Source organism: Filicampus tigris, chromosome 1 (assembly GCF_054856515.1).
Source record: "Filicampus tigris isolate MCC_2025a chromosome 1, RoL_Ftig_1.0, whole genome shotgun sequence".
NCBI classification, from domain to species: domain Eukaryota; kingdom Metazoa; phylum Chordata; class Actinopteri; order Syngnathiformes; family Syngnathidae; genus Filicampus; species Filicampus tigris.
Window position 1 is genome coordinate 22,776,855 of NC_141217.1, and position 18,587 is coordinate 22,795,441.

The 18,587-nt window shown below is 40.6% G+C and overlaps 2 protein-coding genes across 16 annotated transcripts in view; one reads left to right on the plus strand and one right to left on the minus strand.

Annotated features, from left to right (window-relative positions):
* cacna1db (calcium channel, voltage-dependent, L type, alpha 1D subunit, b) overlaps positions 1 to 3,870 on the minus strand; it is a 68,484-nt gene extending 64,614 nt beyond the window's left edge. For 4 of the 14 annotated variants that reach the window (XM_086026946.1, XM_086026940.1, XM_086026932.1 and 1 more), the window contains exon 1: positions 3,700 to 3,868. In XM_086026946.1, the coding sequence (XP_085883072.1) occupies positions 3,700 to 3,733 (34 nt within the window). In that variant the 5' untranslated portion in view covers positions 3,734 to 3,868. Of the gene's footprint in view, positions 1 to 2,937; positions 3,233 to 3,699 lie in introns of those variants that run through there. The other 10 variants (XM_086026979.1, XM_086026968.1, XM_086026985.1 and 7 more) reach the window with 6 other exon arrangements.
* dcp1a (decapping mRNA 1A) lies at positions 792 to 14,875 on the plus strand. Of its 2 annotated transcripts, none has more exons than XM_086027048.1 (10): positions 792 to 912; positions 4,400 to 4,552; positions 5,399 to 5,439; positions 5,605 to 5,732; positions 9,564 to 9,630; positions 9,879 to 10,017; positions 10,407 to 10,493; positions 11,792 to 12,406; positions 12,490 to 12,705; positions 13,968 to 14,875. In XM_086027048.1, the coding sequence occupies exons 2-10, from the start codon at positions 4,421 to 4,423 to the stop codon at positions 14,046 to 14,048; spliced, it is 1,506 nt and encodes a 501-aa protein (XP_085883174.1). In that variant the 5' UTR covers positions 792 to 912; positions 4,400 to 4,420; the 3' UTR covers positions 14,049 to 14,875. The 2 variants fall into 2 exon arrangements, with proteins under 2 accessions (XP_085883174.1, XP_085883165.1); XM_086027039.1 differs by having other exon boundaries at positions 795 to 912; positions 11,789 to 12,406; positions 13,968 to 14,874.
* Positions 14,876 to 18,587: the final 3,712 nt, after the last annotated feature.

Below are 18,587 nucleotides of genomic sequence, written 5' to 3' on the forward strand. Positions count from 1 at the left end.
CCTTAACACCAAGTGATTCAGCACAGCACATCTACCAACATACTGCGACAGAAAAAATATGACCCCGTATTATGTTTCGAGGCTCACATAAAATATACTGTGCTGTCTGAACTACATAAACATGGTTCGAAGATGTGGATTGCCACAAAGAGAGGAAACAGGTGAGAATAAAGGAGAGAGAGTGAATATTATGAAAGGCTCTTGGTCAGGGGTGCCCATTACGTCGATCGCGAAAGGCATTGTGGTTAGATCGCCAGCCTATCATCCGTCCTCACTACTGTTTTTTTTTTATTTATTTATTCTTATTCACATAATACAATATAATACAAAACTCTTGGTGGGAGATTAAACAATTGTTCGTGCAATGACCATAGAAAGAGTCTAGTATAGAGAAAAAAGAAAAAACAAAAAAACTGAAAATCTTCACTACTGTATTACTACGGTCACATCAACTGCGTTTCGAGCGTTTCTGGCGGGGCTTTTTAATTGGAGTCAATATAGCTCGTGCGGTTGCGTGCGGGGCGGTGCGAATGATGCGTTTGGAGCGGTGGGACGCGGAGGAAAGCACCGGAAACCCGCCCATTTGCTTCATTCTGCGCGTGTAAACCAAGTCAACCTTTTTGCCATTTTGCCTCAGCCAATCAGCATCAGGCATACTACGTCTCTCTCACACACAGCCACACAGCGTCCTGTTGACTCGGCATTTTTTTTTTTGTACAGTTCTTGAACTTTACGAAGACAGCAATATTGATAGCATTAGCATAGTGTGCAAAAAAGTTGACTTGTTTTATACGCGCCGAATGCGTATAAAGTGAATGGGCGGATTGTTGTTGCTGAAAATCTGCTTGAGGCTGGCTATCAGCAGCTACTGTCAACTGGTTGGCTGATTCCGTTCAGTGCAAGTCAGAGTAAGGTAATTACAAAACTTTTTTTTGTGTTGTATTGTGCTATATAGGTTGATGCAGTCATGCAAGGTACACCAGCATATACGGTACATATAAAAATCATTCTCAATATATTTATAGATAATGTGTTTTGCATTTTTAGTAGGTGGTAGATCATTTTGACTCCGTCATGTCACAAGTGGCTCTCAGGCTGAAAAGGTGTGGGCACCCCTGCTCTTGGTAATGGTTAATCACCCCATTCACTGATTACATCTGTACATTTTGGCGACTAATACTCTCCACACTTTGCTTTCTAGCCATATTGTTATATACTATAAATATATTTTTTTTTTTTACAAAGGCTAATTTTTGATTGGTTGTTACATCAGCAACATTGTGACGCTGTTCACATTTGAAATCACACATGGACTGCCACTTATGAAAACCAGTTGACGAACCCCACACACAGTGCGACAGTCCACCGCATTGCTTGATGTGCGGTGGGCCTAGGTTGTTTCCTTGGCAACTTAGGGCAGGCTGTGAAGATGCTCCACACAGCAGAGAAAGGACACCCTAAAAACAGTTAAATAACACAATTTTGGGTAAAAAATTGGACCGATCTACTACTTGGGTCAATTTGACCCAACTTTCTGAAAAATTGTAGTTTTGTGCAAAACAACCCCCAAAAAAGTGGCTGTTTTTTAAAAAACAACTCAAGAAGGTGGGTCAATTTGACCCAATTAGTGGATTGGTCCATTTTTGACCCAAAATTGTGTTATTTTTAACCCAACTGTCCAACTGGAACAGTGGAGAGTGAAAGGACGCAGAAATACAAAGTCAGATAGACACACAATAAGTTTCCACTCTACCGAGTGTCATTTGATTAACTATGTGGTCAGTAGTAGTGTGCTTGCCACACTGCAAGCACAAATGCAAACAGACTGGGACAGGGCAGAGACAAAATAAATTCTTATACCTTTCATCGGACCGTGGCCAAAATGTTACATTTTCTTGCAAGGACACCCTCTACAAACTGTGGAAAGCGATTGTGTGTGTTTTATGTATTTTTATGTAATTCAAACTAACAATTAAACCAGTCAAAAACAGTCAAAACGTTAAAAAGTCGGTGCCCTCGACTCATCTCTTTGGCACACAGCAGCATACTGTGATACCATGTCATCTGAAAAAACGAGTCTAAATACAGTCTAATAAAATATGCTCTGGCTATTAAAGAGACAACTGATGCAGCTGGAGCAAAAAGAAGCTCTGACATTAACTAAATATCCACACATGCATTTGCTATACCACATATCTTTTCCAGGATCACAGGGAACTAGAACCTAGCTGACTACACCGTGGACTAGTCAGCAGTCATCACAGGGCAGAAATTGCGACAGACAACCATTGACACTCACATTCAGACTGTCACTGAATGGGAAACTGAATCCACGCTGCATGCCTGCACATTTCAGTAGCTCCCATTAGCCTACTGTCAGTGACTATTAATAAGACACTTTGCTTAACAAGGTAATTGTGTTGTACAGTACCTTCTGTTGATCAAATCAGTCATGCTTTTTTGAGAGCAATTGCAAAAAAATACAAGGGAGAGACACCGTGTATTTTTAAATTTGAAATCATTAGGTCATTACTTTATCTCATGTAATCGCCAGAGGGGTATAAACATGTACATTTGTTTTGTGTATAGTGGTGATAAACGTTGGATAACAACTGTTAATCACTTTTCTATGGTGGCTTTTGGGGGCTAGTGTCGTGTCTTTGCAAGGTGTTGCGGAATTAAGTCCGTTCCTTTCGGAGGTCGCACAAAGCATTTTAAATAATACTGTGCACGGTAACGGGTATAGTATATATACACAAAAGGACGACATGAAAAATGAATGTCAAAATCTGAAAAGTTCGCGATAGCCCTTTCATTTTCTCCAGTATGGTGAATAAACGCCGACCCGCGCGCGCTCACATACATGCGCACACAAGCACGCACACAAAAGAGCGCACCAACTCTCCTCCGTTTTTCCAGTTTGTTCAATACTATTACCTTCTGACAGTGCATCTTCTCCTTGCATCCTCGAATCCACGTGGAAATTCTCCACGTCAGATCCAACTCATCGTTGGAGAGTATATCCGAGGCTAACCTGAGTTATATTCCCAACATTTTCCGAGCGCGAAACCCTGCGAGGAGCGACAAACATGTTGACCACATCCGGGTGTCTGTGCGCTCACGAATCGGGAGGAGGGCAACGCAACCTCAGCCCACTTCTGCGAACACTGAACCGAACCTGAACCACCCTTAGTCAGTCATTTGTTGGCCATAAAGAAGCCGAGCTGGAGCAAATCACTATGGCGTGCTGCATATTTAGACGTACAAGAAAATAAAAACACGCCTACATTTTTAATGCACCTGTTGCTGTTTCAAAATAACGTGTAAAAATATTTAGAGCATTTTCACAGATCATAATAAAATCTCAATGTTCCGGTACAATAAAAATAACCCCTAACCCATTTGTTTTGCCTGCAAGAGGAAACAGTTTTAAGACGCCCACTCACTGGGATAAGACACGCAGACAGAAAGCTTCCCTTTTTCTATCGATTCTTTTCAATTAGGTATGAATTAAAAAGGCTTTTGTTCAATGTATTCAGTAATTCATGTTTTAACTGAGACTAAACTCTTTTAATAATTGCTTGATATATCTTTACCTAATAGTTGTTCGGAGTCAAAGGCCATCTGATCAAATAAACACATTCAGAGTTGTATCAAGTAAGAAATTATTCTCTCAGATCATCAAAATGAACCACTTACCCCTCAGGGGTCTTCCTCTTATAATGAAAGGCATTCTGTCACCTGCCTTTCCACTGAGACCTCATAGTGCCTCGTTGCCTTGACTGTGCTGCTATTCCAGAGAAAATGAGTTGTCCGAGCCGCGCTGGAAGGTTACCAGTGATTGGATTACCTGTGCCTGTATGAGGGATAACCGGTTGCGCGTAATCCTTCCATTATAATCCCTGCTCCAGTGTCCACTCAACAGAAACGGTGAAGCAGACACAGCTGTAATTTAACTGAGACAAGGCACACTGTGCATTGACCAAATGTTCTGATTATGGGTAAGAGTTTGAGTGCATTTCCCATCATTCCATTAGTACTAATTAACTGTGATTTCTCCCTGAAATGAAAACCCCCTTATCGCGTGAAAGCCTGCCACTACAACTAATGTCACAGAGTACAGTACACAAACACTATTCACTTTATGCAGGACGGTTCCCAGGTGACAGCTACTGTACATGTACCCCCCCCCCCACCCCCCCGAATAAAAAAAAGTATTGCAGTGCATTTCTGTGATGTTGTGATACATTTAAGAATTAAAATTTACTTGAGCAAAAAATTCAAATGCAGTAGTACCGGTGTATTTTTTTAGACTAGTGTGTACTGGATTTAGTTTGAAAAACGTCTACTTCCGGTTAAAGCGGATGTTAAACGTGCTTTTTTGAAATGTGTCCGTGCGGGAGCAACAATCGCATCGAAGATGGACACCGCAAATGCTGGACATATGATGAGCTTAGCGGCTCTCCAAAGACAAGACCCTTACATCAACACGTTGCTGGATGTTACCGGCCAGGTGGCCCTCTACAACTTCAACTCCAAAGCCAACGAATGGGTGAGTTTGTAAAACAAAAACTAAAGCGAGAGCGAGTAAAGAAACCCGGACTTCGGAAAACTAACATGGCATGTCGAAGCTAACTCTGGGTAAAAACAACACTGTGAGCTGTGTTAAGTTGCCTAATAACTGCACAGTATATATTTGAGGGATATTGTTACAAATACAATAAATAACACATACAATAGATAACACAATATCACCGCGATGTTACTTTATATGCGCTACTTTGGCTACTGTTATGCACCATTGTTTTGAGGTTTTGTAGAGAGAACACGAATGCTGGGTTCCAGACTGCTTGGAATCCCTTTTGGAGCCTCCGAGGTCCGTCTAAGCGTTCCAGTGGAAAGTAAACTAAAAAAAATGCATCAAATGCGTTTCCAGGTTGTGAGAAAAAATCGTGACATACAGTATATCATGCACTTCAATATAATGCTGCACTGTTGGTTTAAAACTGTAATTGTCAGATAGTATAACGTTTTACATTGAAGGGGACATATAGTATGACTTGAATACAAATAGTTGTATCTGATCTGCAGTTCCTACCCACCTATTATGTGTGAAATCCAACAAGTAAGTATTTTTTAAGTTAAATGCACATATCTGAAAATGTGTCTGGATGTCTGCAAGCGTGCTGTTCTGCACTTCTACCCCGCTAAATAATCCGCCCCTAAAAAGAGCTGATTTCATCATGCCATGTGCTGTAAAACACGTCTGAAATTCTTGATCCTTTGGGGTAGTTTGTCAAAGCATGTCACAGATGTGTTATATGCCTAAATTATTTTTTTCTTTAAACGTAACTATTTTTAATTGACTCAATTAATTCAATTAATTGACTGATTACAGGAGAAGACCGAAATTGAGGGCACCTTGTTTGTTTATACGAGGTAAGAGTATAATAATTTGAATACATCTCTATGACATTTTCATCTGAATATAATTGTATACTGTATCCTGCCTTTAAAACATCTGTGCTGGCTACTTTGTGTGCAAACAAATAATCTAAACCAATGGAAAATGATTCCAATGTTTATAAATTTTGTCCTACCAAGGTCCGCTTCCCCTTACCATGGCTTCACCATCATGAACCGATTGAGCACAGAGAACCTGGTCGAGCCAATCAACAAAGACTTGGAGTTCCAGCTGCAGGAACCTTTCCTTCTCTACAAGAATGGCAACAGTGAGTACGACTGTACACAGTCCGATACTTCTCTGTAAGTTGAGAAAATTTATCCCACCATCGTGTTACATTGAATTTACAACTGGTTGTGTACTGCAGAGATACTATATTTGTGTAAAAAATGTATGACACAATTTGATTTGGAATCAAATACATTAATATTTTGTGTCAGCGTGCCTTTTGTAATGAGTGTAATATTTTTGAGAAAGTGACACAGGCAAATTTCTAAGGTCAAACATAAGGAGGCTCTTGGTGGATTTAAAATAAAAACAGTTTTTTTTCTGGCTCAAATTTAAGGCAGAGGTGGTACCATCCTAAACATGCACCGTGACGTGCATGTATTCTGTAAATTCAACTGAATCACTTTCTTTTACAGGGAACATACGTTAAGTTGAGAGTTCCAATAAGAATGACTATTAATATGTTAAAGTATTTTTTTTCCCTCCCATTTTGAAAGTGAACTTTGCAACATTACTCAATGTTTTTCCCTCCATCTCATTTGCGTCAAAGTGCATGCGTGAGATGCACGTATCTGGTACCTCGCTTGCCCAATGTAATCTGTTTAATCGCTGCGTTCGGACAAGCCCTTTATCATGCAAGTGCCCATATTTGGCACCGCTGACTTAGTAGCCGACCAGAAAGTAAAAAGTTAGGGTTTCTCCACTGGTTTACAAAATGTATCTTTTATTGTTACAAAAGAATGCGCAGTCTTTGCTAATTTTAAAAAGGCAAATCAAAAGAAGACAAGATGTATCTTTGAGAGTTAATACAGTAAATGCACTTCATTTATCAAGGTTTCCTCCATTGTTTGTCGTTACTTGTAAATAAGTCCGCCGAAATAGCAGTAAAATAGCTTTCCAGCCCCTCTCCTCTTGGAAAAGCTTTCTGACGTCACGACAGCCCCACCGTCAAGTAGAATATGTATCAATCCAAGGGGATTTGCCGATGTGGCAGATGTCCGAGTACGCGCAGCGCCGCCCAGCAAAGCTCCATTCTGTGGTGCCGCCCCTCTCCACATACACAATGAATAGGGGTTGAAAACGGCGAGCTGCAAGTTTAGAGCGAAAAGGGTTTTAAGAGCCGCATGAAACTGGGCAAAGAGCCGCATGCGGCTTGCGAGTCACAGGTTAGCCAGGCCGTCGTCTATATATCACTGCCGTTACTTATTTCAGAGCTCCCGGCGATCGACGGCGGCCGCCATTAGTCTACGGCTTGAAAAAATTCTGCGTCACGTGTATATTCTGATGCATTAAATTGGCTAAGAGATCAAGAATTTGATTAAAAAAGACACAAACGTATCCGCTCTCTTGGCTTTAAAGGTAGAAAGACGCAACAGCGCTCCCGGCTCTAGTGGTAGAAACGCGGTTATGCGCTCTCGTCCTTAATGGGTTAAGAGGTATACGCCAGACTCCCATCTGTATTGAATGCCAAACCACCTCCCTGTGTGATCTGGGATGCAACCTACTCAAATTGGATTCTATGGAATGTGCGCTGTTCAGACTTCGCAATATCAAAACGGATACAACAGAAATGACAGAAATGTAATTTGGGGCAGACAAACTGAACAAGGTCTTAGAGCAAAAGGGTCCTCAACAGTAAACAGTGCATTAAAGCGGAAGTCAACCCAAACATATTTTTTTCAAGAATATGTTCCCAGCAGGCCCACTAGTTGAAACCCAGCATTCTGATTAATTTTGTATTTGTGGAATATATCTCTGGGTCCATTTTGTCTTCTGTCGACTGAAAATTACATCACAACTGCTCACAATGAAGTCACATCACAACTGCTCACGGCTGACCTGTTTTCTGCATCCGAGCCGTGATTGGTCGTTGTGAGCAGTTGTGATTTGTGGGTTTTCAGTCGACAGAATACAAAATGGCCGCCCCCAGAGATGGCTAAAAACGAGTGGATTAACACTTATTACACAAACGCGATATTAATCAGAATGCCCTGTTTCAACGAGTGGGCTTGCATAAAACATATTCTTGAAAAAAAAAATCTCTGTGTTGACTTCCTCTTCAAGAAAAAAAAATCTTGGGAACAGTTATTATTATTGATCAATTATATGTAAAATAACCTACCAGTGGAGGATTTCTGTTGGAATATGTTGTCTTCTTAAAACCTGCAGTTCCTGTGATATTTGTTGTCATGGATCTATTTATCTCCCTATTAATTCAATATTTGCCCAAGAAGAAATGAAAATGCTTTAAAATTTTCATCACGTTTTCAAGTGCTAATGAAAATGTCACTGGTCCTCTGTGGGAATATCAAGCAGCGTTGCTAAGCTACCAAAGGTCTCTCAACTCCAGATTTTTATAAAGCATGCCAGCGGTTGTATAGGCAATGGTAACTTGTACATGCTGTATACCGTAATAATCTCCTGCACAATTAAAAAAGAATGCCAGTACCTCTGAAAAGGCCAAATAAACACTTCCCCAGTGTTCTTAGATACATTTCTTCTTTTTGCTTGAAGTCTCTCGGCTGGCTTGAGTTGTATTTGGCAGGTGAACTTCTGAGGAGACGTCACTGCTCAAAACATCACGCGGGTCCAAATGATGGTTGAGGTTTGGCATGGTTTGGCCCCAATTGTTCATGTTCCTTATTGAAGCTCCAATTCCATACAAGGTAGTCCTCCGGTTGAGTGTGACAGCTTTTTCCAGTTCATATATATTTTTCTTTAGATTTCATGCCAGTCATATTATTAAACTGTCAAAACTTCAGAAAGTAGCTGACTGTGCTCCCACCAAGGGAGTCTATTGCAAGTCTGAAGATCAGTTTCAGCAAGGCGACGAATAAAGAATTAGAGCGGTTCCCCATCTGTTTGCTTATCAGGAAAAAAAGCATAGCCAAGGTCAAAGTCAATGGCGAGTGCTCCCCCTTTGGGCTTTGTTTGCACTTCAACCTGCCTGGTATGGAAGACATGATGTCACTTCTGATTAAGTTTCAGACTCCGCCAGCTTCTCTTCCAGCGTCACTGCAGTGGCAGAGTTTTGGGCTCCATTTGAATCCCAATAGTCTGTTAAAAACTCAATCGAAAGACTGTATTCCTCTGGTTGTTTCTCAGCAGCCTGGTTGTTTTGGGTTTTTTTTCTGAATCGTAAAATGACTGAAACGGACAGAATCTTGAGATTCTCTTCAAGTCTCAGTAGACGCTTGACGATTGAAGAACAAAAAGTCCAAGTTTAGTCACAGTTAGCATCCTCGCCATATTGTTTTTTTTTTTTTTTTCTGACACCCTGCCCAAGGCTGATGTGTACTCAGAGCTACAGGAAGGTGTTTAATGAGAGTTTAAATGCACATACTCCTGTTTACTTGTCCCTATAGTCCCCTCGGATACAATAGTGATGCTGTCAGGACGCCAACACCTTGGTTGCTAGGTAACATTAGGTTCTTGAGGGACTTACCAGCATCACCATGCATAGCCTGGAGCAGACACACATGAGTGAAATATGCTTGAAGATCGAGTTCTTAGCATCTAATGAAAATATAGAGGTGCCACTGAACTGTGCTAATTTCATACACAATCTAACCTTCAGTCAAATTATGCTTTTAGAAATAATTCCAAGGTCAAACTGTCACCATCATTAAACATGACAGGCAATGTTCAACGCAACAATTTAATCTTGTTAAGTCGAACAAGACTTTATCTCCGGTATAACCTGAACACGGAATTTGAGAACTCGAAAATAAGTTGTGTGACTTGGGCATGTTGCTGAGAGAGACTTGCTGAAGGCGAGTCACCTAGCATTTCATCAACACTGTAACATGTTTTGAGCATGTGCAAAAGCAAGTTAAAAGCAGCCATATGTGGTCTTTTCTTTTTCTTGCAGTGGGTATCTACAGTATTTGGTTCTATGACAAGAGGGATTGCCAGCGCATTTCAGAGCTCATGGTGAAGTAAGTGTGAATTAAGCCCATAGTTTTTTTTTTTTGGAATATGGGTACTCTCTTTGCAAGTATCACTTTTACAAGTGTACCAGTAATAAAAAAAAAAAAAAAAAATGCATCGTGAAGAAGGAAAAAAAAAAAAAAATAAATACAAGTCACTCCGTGTTATAGGGTTTGGGCATTCTTACATAATGCAGTAATTAGGGTTGTGTGTCAGTGTCCACACTTTTGTACTCCATGTCACATACTCTCCCCAGAATTGTAAAACTAGAAGCTGAGCATGCCCAAAGACAATCACCAGAGAAGGCGGAGCTCCGGCGGCCCAATGGTGTGGCCGAAGCACGGCCCAGGGACATCCTGGAGTTGCTTAGCAAAGCCAAGGAGGAATACCAGAAGGTGAGTTGGCTCAATAATATCGATGCCTGGGTTTGTATGTGTGGGAACGGCGCATTATCTTTGTAGCCATGTCACACAGACCTAATGTCACATTTAACACAAAACAACACATAATTAACATGGACAAGAATCAACTTTCTAAATTCTCCAAATTTTAAGGCTATGCACTAACTCTTTATACCTGATGTACTCTAAAGTTTGTTTGAAAATTGTTGTTATCCTTTTGGCTTTTCCCCTCAGCGGATCAAGTGCACGCTCGATTCGCAGCATTGATTTGGCAAAGCATTTTACGCCGGATGCCCTTCCTGACGCAACCCTATTAGCAGGGCACACACACAAACTTTATTTGAAAATTGTAGTTGAGCTTATATTTGTGCCTGTAAACGCAGGCTCAGTCTGGCGATGCGGTGGCATCTACAGAACTGAACGCAACGTCAGCTTTAGACCACGTCCACAGTTCTCAGCCACCTGATAAGGTATGCAGTGCATGATACATACATAAATAATAAATAGGACGGCAATGACATTTAATCCATAAAATCTACAAATTATAAATTGTTCTGATGAGATATTACAGTTACTAGATATAGTTGTTTGAAAATGTTCAATGAGAATGTTCAAGTTGCAAACTCTGGGTCAGAACAGGATTACGTTAAGCAGCTTCTGACCCGCATTGTTCAAATTCAATTTGATCTAACTATTAAAGATGAGATTTACATTTACACTCTAGTCACCCGTTATGCTCTTATGATAAAAAGCACATTTGAAAAAAAATGTCACACGCCAATTCTTCACCAAAACGTTGTGATTTTAATTATATATTTTTCGAACTTTGTTTTTATTGAACGCTTTAAAAAATAAAAAAATAAATAAATAAAAACACACATAGCTGTAACAAAGTGCTGCACATAAGATCAAACATAAACACAATAAATATAACAATCATAGCTGGGCATTTTACAAAAAATTCGCGGTCCGTTTATCACCATCCGCCTACAGCCGAGGTACCCTTCCATCGTTCGTTCATCCGCCATTTTGTCGGGCCGGACCAAATGGTAATCGCCAATCGGTCGGTCCGTCTATCATTTTAAATGCGCTTCCGTCAGCGCTCCCGTCGACCACGCATCTATACTTGTCTACAGTCTATGTTGTGACCCGCTCGATGTGATGTCACGCGGCACACTATTAAGACCCATTAAGCTGACCAAAAACATGCCTGAGGTAAATCTTAAAAACGTACCTGCTTCAAACGAAACAATAATCATCAATGTCAGGTTATAGACAAGTACATAGACGGGTGAAAATCCACTTCCGCTATTGCTTAATCGTTTTTTTTTTTTTTTTGTTTGTTTTGTTTTTTTCACAGTTATCGTTTATCGCCTGCAAAATGGCCGCCCGTCATAGGCGGATAGATACAATACAATACAATTTTATTTATAAAGCGCATTACAACCGGTCAATGCCCATCTCTGATAACCATAATAACATGCAGTGTACGTTTTTTTTTTTTTTTTTTTTTTTTTTAAACATTAAAATATACAAGAAGTGTTCCCTTCACATTGACCTCAGGCATAGAGGCAGTCCAAAGCTTTATTGCCTTTTGTTGCACACTCTCTTATCCTTGTGACACTGTGGACCTGTAGAAAGTGAATGGTTTTATTATACTTTGAAAGAATGTACAGCCCATAATGAACTATAGAGGTAAAGTGTCACACATGCTTAAGGTCCGCACACACCTGACTGTTCACGTGTTGTCTTCTTTGCCCCTCAGAAGACTCATACAATGGTGAAGCAGATCACAGTCGAGGAGCTTTTCAGCTCATCCATCCCTAAGGACCCATCTCTGCCTGCCATGCCGACCCCAAATCCCGCCACTGCTTCCAGCGAGCCGTCGGTAACCTACCCCCAGAACCAGACCTATCCCCCTCCAGTCCACCAAAACCCTCTCTGTCCTCCCCACCTCGCTAGCCAGGATCCCGGGTCAAACCAGGTCCACCAAGGCCGCAGCCTGCTCCCAGCATCTTATGCCCTACACCCAAGCACTGTTTTCCAGCCGGTGGGCCCGGGCGCCGAGCCCCGATCTCTTGGCCCCGTCTTACCTCTCATGGTGACATCAGCAGGTTCCCAAACTCAAACTGTTCCCGCTGGGTCCGCGGTGGCATCAGCGGCTTCCCGTGCCTATTTGGAGCAGGAGCTACTAGGCTCCCTCAAACCATCGGTCCAGTCGCTGAATGCGGAAATCCACAAACCCATCCTAGCGCCCAATTTCCTGCCGAGCACCCTGGTGCCACCTCACAACTTCCAAGAACGTGTGAGCCAACCAGTCCTCCAGCTCACACAAGATATGGATGTTCTCACTAAAGCCTCAAACCTGATCAAACCTCTATCAGTGAGTTGTCAACCTCTCTTTACAGATGTGTTAGTTCATTGTGTGTTATTCAGAATGCACTTTTTTGTCCCTCCTGCTTGCAGGCCGTCCCTATGAGTCCCGGTCTTGCCATTTCTGGGTCGGATTCCTCTGTGCTTCTCTCCCCCAGTGCCTTCCAGCAGTCCCTCAGTAAGGCAGCTGCAGCGGTAGTCCCTCCGCCCCCCTCAGAACTCCCAACCACCTCTGCGGGGTCTATGGAGGCCCCACAACCCTCCTGCAACAAAGCTCAGCTCCAGAAGACTCTCATACACCTGATTAAGGTACAGCATTCTAAGTGACGAGTTTTGAATCATCTCTAGTCTGGCCAGAGCCCGGTTGACTTGAAATAGAGAACTACACGACTACAGTTTATGCTAGCGGGCCTTCTCCAATTTTTTTATCATATTCAGAAATACCAAGTGTTCCGGTTTGGCCATATTTTGTAATGGGCAGTTGCCATCTTTTCCACTGTTCCGCAGAGGTAAAAAATATTGCGGAAATGACAAAACGACATGCGGTACATTCACTTGGAGTTTGCAAATAAATCCACGTAATTCGGATTTTGAAAGCCTGACTTAAAAGTTGGACTCGATAAGCCATCCTATCACAATAATGTTTGTCGATGTCACCGCATCACCCCCCCGTGTACAAAAGTAGCTTCGCAGCTCCGCAAATCCACGGCTGTTTGGCTAACGTGGTAGCTAAACAGCTGTCGTCCCTCTAAAAATCCCTAATCATGGCATCCATGGCAGCAAATAAGCAAATTTTAGGACAAGTATCAAGTATAAGTTAACATGAAAGTAGGATGAATAGTATTTAACAGAGGACAAAATGCTATGGCTAAGCCATGCTAAACCAGCGCTAAGATATTGTGAACAGTCACGAAGCGCTGTGATGTGAAAATAAAATGCTGCACTACAGTAAATTAATAAGTGTCTAGAGAGAAAATAGAAGACACAGCCACACAGAATGATAACCATAAATGAATGTATAAATTATCGCATATGTCAGACAAGAAGAGGAGGGGCCTCTTAGGTTAAAAGTACATTAATATATAGTAAATATTTATATCGGCAATGTTATTTGTTTGCATATTACAGTGGCCAGTTTTGATTTGGCTTTTGAGATCTGCACAATAACTGTTGTCAAAATTATATTATATTTTGTTTTACTATTTTTTTTTTTCAATTAAATTTTGCTAAACAACCATACAAGCTGATATTTCTTATGTCATTCTGTAAAATATCACTGCATTATTAAATGTTTAGAAATTAAGTACCGAGACATCACTGAATAAATCATAACTGAAATCAAAACTAAATAAGCTGTCAATATTTGTCGCTCGAAACTATTCGAAAAAAAATAAATAAATAATGAAAATATTGTTCAAAGTCTTACTAGCGCCGCGTTTGTTGTTTTGGCTCGGACGCAAATGTTTGTGACAAAATCGTAGTAAACCAGAAGACTGTTCCTGAGAGGTGATGATAAGGATTGGCATCTCTGCATCTCAGTTCGTAACATGACTCATGTTTTCACCATCCAGAACGACCCAGCCTTCCTTGGAGCCATTCATGATGCGTACCTGCGGAGTCTGTCCAAGGACTTCAGCAACATGAAGCTATAATTATCCAAATCTCGCCATCCCTTTCAAACTCCAAGCAGCTGCTCATGAGAGATGGGAGTGTGCACTGAGGCACCGTCTGACACAATGTCAACACTGATGACTGACTCCTTACATAAGGCCACTCTTCATGAATTTTGTCGCTAGAGCATGGAGCTTTTTTTTTTTCAGCCCAACACCTTCCCAAGGTGTCTTTCACTGACTGATTCATGAGACCCTGAACTTTTGTCTCAGGACTTTGACTTAGTTTTTCAAGGAATTGCCCTATTGGGAGATACTAAATATTTTTTTCCTCATGTCGCCTGTGGACACCACAGAGACACATTTTTGTCTATGTAAGTCTCTTTAAATCAGTAGGGTTCTTATGGGTGTATTTCCCTCTTTCCTCCGTCTCTCCAGCAATAATATTTAGTCCTTTTGTGATTGTGTGGAAAAGCACTGGCCAAGTAGGGGGGAAAAAAGTAGTTTTTAAAGCTACTTTTCAGAAAGCACATCGAACAGGGTTTTTTTTTTCCCCTCACTCCACTTTATTTCGCTTTGTTTAATCCAGCCTTTACATTTACCAATCATTTTAAGGAAGTGGCTCAGTTGAGGGAACAGTCAGTAAAGCAGGCAGAAAATGATCCAAATGTTTTATTAACTTGGAGTCAAACAAGGTGGATTTTCAGTGAATGTTCAGTGTTTTCTATGACTTTTGAACCAGCTATTAAAGTTTTATGCCAGTACAATACTCCGAAGTAATTTTGATAATACTATATATATATATTATATATTATATTATATATATTATATATTAAATTATATATTATATTATATGTGTATATATATGCATATATGTGTGTATATATATATATATATATACATATATGTGTGTATATATATGTATACATATATATGTGTGTGTATATATATATATGTGTGTATATATATATATATATATATATGTGTGTGTATATATATATATATGTGTGTACATATATATGTATATACGTATATGTATATACGTATATGTATAGATATATGTGTATATATATATATGTATGTATTATATATATATGTGTATATATATATATGTATATATATTTATATGTATGTATTATATATATATATGTATGTATGTATACTGTATTTATGTATATATGTGTGTGGGTGTGTATATATACTGTACATACTCTATGGACATACAATCTTACTGATCTTGCATATTAATGTGACAAAAATATTAACTTCAGAATACATAGTGACTGATGGGGCTATTTTGAGTATTTGTATATGTATGAGCAAGTGTACTGTGTGTGGTGGTGGACTCGGCAACCAGCTGTTTAATGTTGACTCAAAAGTTGGTTTCAGTGCACACGTGAGTTAAGTGTAAATTGTTGTGGTTTCGTTTTTCCAGCCTCTGCCCAAACTCATAGTTGCTCGCATTAGAAAATAAGGATAAAGTTGAATTAGTTTTTATCTTTGTGTGTAATATTTTTAAGGTTATTTTAATAGTCAGATGTGTTTCTGAAGTGTCACAAGTGTAATTGGGTTTATTCTGAATTTCTGGGTATTTTGGTTCTTAAAGAATTAAGACAATAAACATGTTTTGTTTTGTTTCTTTAATTAACTTTTACAATTTCTCAAAAGACTAGGAGAGGGCTGTCTGTTCTTGTATGAAGGAAACATCCACAGTTGTGGGCTCGTTAAACCTTGTTTTTGCACCGGGTGCAGTTGTATTTTTGCAGAGCTGGGCATTTTACTACAAATTGAGCGTCCGTCAGCAGCGTGGGTACCCTTCCTTCGTCCATCATTCCCCTTTCTTCCGGGGGGGGGAATAGTACCTGTCTATAGTCCGGTCCGCCTCTACTTTTAAACGAGCTTCCGTCAGCGAGTCCGACCGATCTTTCACAGCCTCGCTGCGGCCATTGAAGCCTCATCGCAAAAATTGACTATGGATGATATTTGAAAAGAAAGAGTGACTCACTGCTCCATGGAAGCCTGGTTCATCATTCAAATCTGTCCCCCAGGCAACTACAACTCACTATTGCTCCTCGCCACAGCCCAGCCGCGAAAATAGACTAATGACGGACTACAAACAAATGACAGATTAAATAAAGGGGCTTCTGACTATGCTTAGTCCTTCTATTTTAAAATGTTACCCGTCATTCGTCAACCGTCACCGAAACAGGTGTCCGTCAGTGACTGATAGACGTACAGGTCCGTCACATAGACGGTATACGGAATGCCCAGCTCTGCATTTTTGTATAGAAAGCTAATATGAACAAGGTACAGTGTTTTATTAAACTACCACCCACTACTGAACTGGAATGAGAAATTCAAACTGGTGAATAGTTTAGCTGGATTTCACAGTATACCCTGATATCTTTCAAATCCTTCAGCAAGTTGTGAATTTGTGTGCTTTCACATTAAGTGACCACTGGGGGAGTTACAGTGGGTACGGAAAGTATTCAGACTCCTTGAAATGTTTCACTTTCTGAGTCAATGCAGCCATTTGCCAAAATAAAAAAAAGCTCATTTTATTTCTCAATGTACACTCAGCACCCCGTCTTGACAGAAAAAAAACAAATGTAGAATTCATTCATTCATTCATTATCCATACCGCTTATCCTCACAAGGGTCGCGGGCGTGCTGGAGCCCATCCCAGCTGTCTTCGGGCAGTAGGCGGGGGACACCCTGAATTTGGTTGCCAGCCAATCGCAGGGCACACAGAGACAAACATCCGCACTCACAATCACACCTAGGGGCAATTTAGAGAGTCCAATCAACTTACCATGCATGTTTTTGGAATGTGGGAGGAAACCGGAGTACCCGGAGGAAACCCACGCAGGCACGGGGAGAACATGCAAACTCCACACAGGGAGGCCGGAGCCCACGACCTCTGAACTGTGAGGCGGACGTGCTAACCAGTCGCCACCATGCCGCCCTAAATATAGAATTATTTGCAAATTTATGAAAAAAGAAAAACTGAAATATTATATGGTCATAAGTATTCTGACCCTTTGCAGCGATCCTTCATATTTAACTCACATGCTGGCCGTTTCTTCTGATCCTCCTTGAAACGGTTCTGCTCCTTTATTGGAGTCCAACTTTGTTTAATTAAACTGATTGGACTTGATTAGGAAATGTCTATATAAGACCTTACAGCTCACAGTGCATGTCAGAGAAAATGAGAATCTTGATGTCGGGGGAACTGTCCAAGGGGATCAGAGACGGAATTGTGGCAAGGCACAGATCTGGCCAAGGTTACAAAATAATTTCTGCAGCACTCAAGGTTGCTCTCAATGTTCCTAAGAGCACAGTGGCCTCCATAATCCTCAAATGGAAGAAGTTAGGGATGGGAGAAAGTTCCACAAAGTTCCACTGCAGCCCTCCACCAGTGGGGGCTTTATGGTAGAGTGGCCAGAGAGAAGCCTCTCCTCAGTACAAGACACATGAAAGCCCGCCTGCATAGTTTGCCAAAATACATGAAGGACACCCAGACTATGAGAAATAAGATTCTCTGGTCTGATGAGACCAAGATAACTTTTTGGTGTTAATTCTAAGTGGTATGTGTGGAGAAACCCAGGCACTGCTTATCACCTGCCCAATACAATCCCTACAGTGAAACATGGTGGTGGGAGCATCATGGTGTGGGAGTGTTTTTCATTACAAAAAATGGCTGTCCACCAACATTCACCATCCAACCTGGCAGAGGATCCCTAAATCCAGGCGTGAAAAACTTTGCATCATTCCCAAAAAGACTCATGGCTGTACTAGCTCAAAAGGGTGCTTCTACTCAATATTGCGCACAGGGTCTGAATACTTATGACCATATATTTCAGTTTGTATTTTTTCATAAATTTGCAAACATTTCTACATTTCAGTTCTTTTCTGCCAAGATGGACTGCTGAGTGTACATTACTGAGAAATAAAATGAACTTTTTTGATTTTGGCAAATGGCTTCAATGACACCGAAAGTGAAAAATGTCAAGAGGTCTGAATACTTTCCGTACCCACTGTAAATTACTCAGGAGTTTAACTACCTTTAGTGGTGCTGTTTCAATGTTAAACCACCTGATGTCGCCACAGCACATGGGGTAATCTTATGGCTGCGCGTGTAAACTGCACACCCATGGGTGCGTGCCCAAGCAACGTTTTTTTCTTTTTCGTTTTCATTCTTTCTTTTTTATTACTGGTGGGAATGTACTTCCATATAACAAAGCCTTTACTTTGTATTAAAATGATTTCAACTACATACACAGGTAACCAGTTATATGGTAAACGTTGGGCTTTGTTAATTAAGCTTCCTTCCGCATAACCGACAGGGAACGTTCTCTAAACAAATTCTGGTTTTGGTTCTAGCGAAACTTTAGAATAATCACAGGCTACCAATAGTGTTACCAGGCAATCTTTGTTGAGTAGACTTCACTCTCTTTTTTCTTGGTTCTTAAATTTATTCAGTATTAAGTTATGTGCTCTCATTATATTCTTTATTTTAATGAGTGCTGTGTTCAATAATATGCTCAAACATCAATATGTTTATATTTGTTTTGTGTTTGA

What these genes read in the sequence shown, in the direction of transcription:
- dcp1a (XM_086027039.1), top strand. Translation starts at nt 4,421, where the DNA reads ATGGACACCGCAAATGCTGGACATATGATGAGCTTAGCGGCTCTCCAA. An exon ending in GTTCTCAGCCACCTGATAAG is followed by an intron (nt 10,494 to 11,788) that starts GTATGCAGTGCA and finishes TTTGCCCCTCAG; the next exon opens with AAGACTCATACAATGGTGAA. An exon ending in CTCTCATACACCTGATTAAG is followed by an intron (nt 12,706 to 13,967) that starts GTACAGCATTCT and finishes TTCACCATCCAG; the next exon opens with AACGACCCAGCCTTCCTTGG.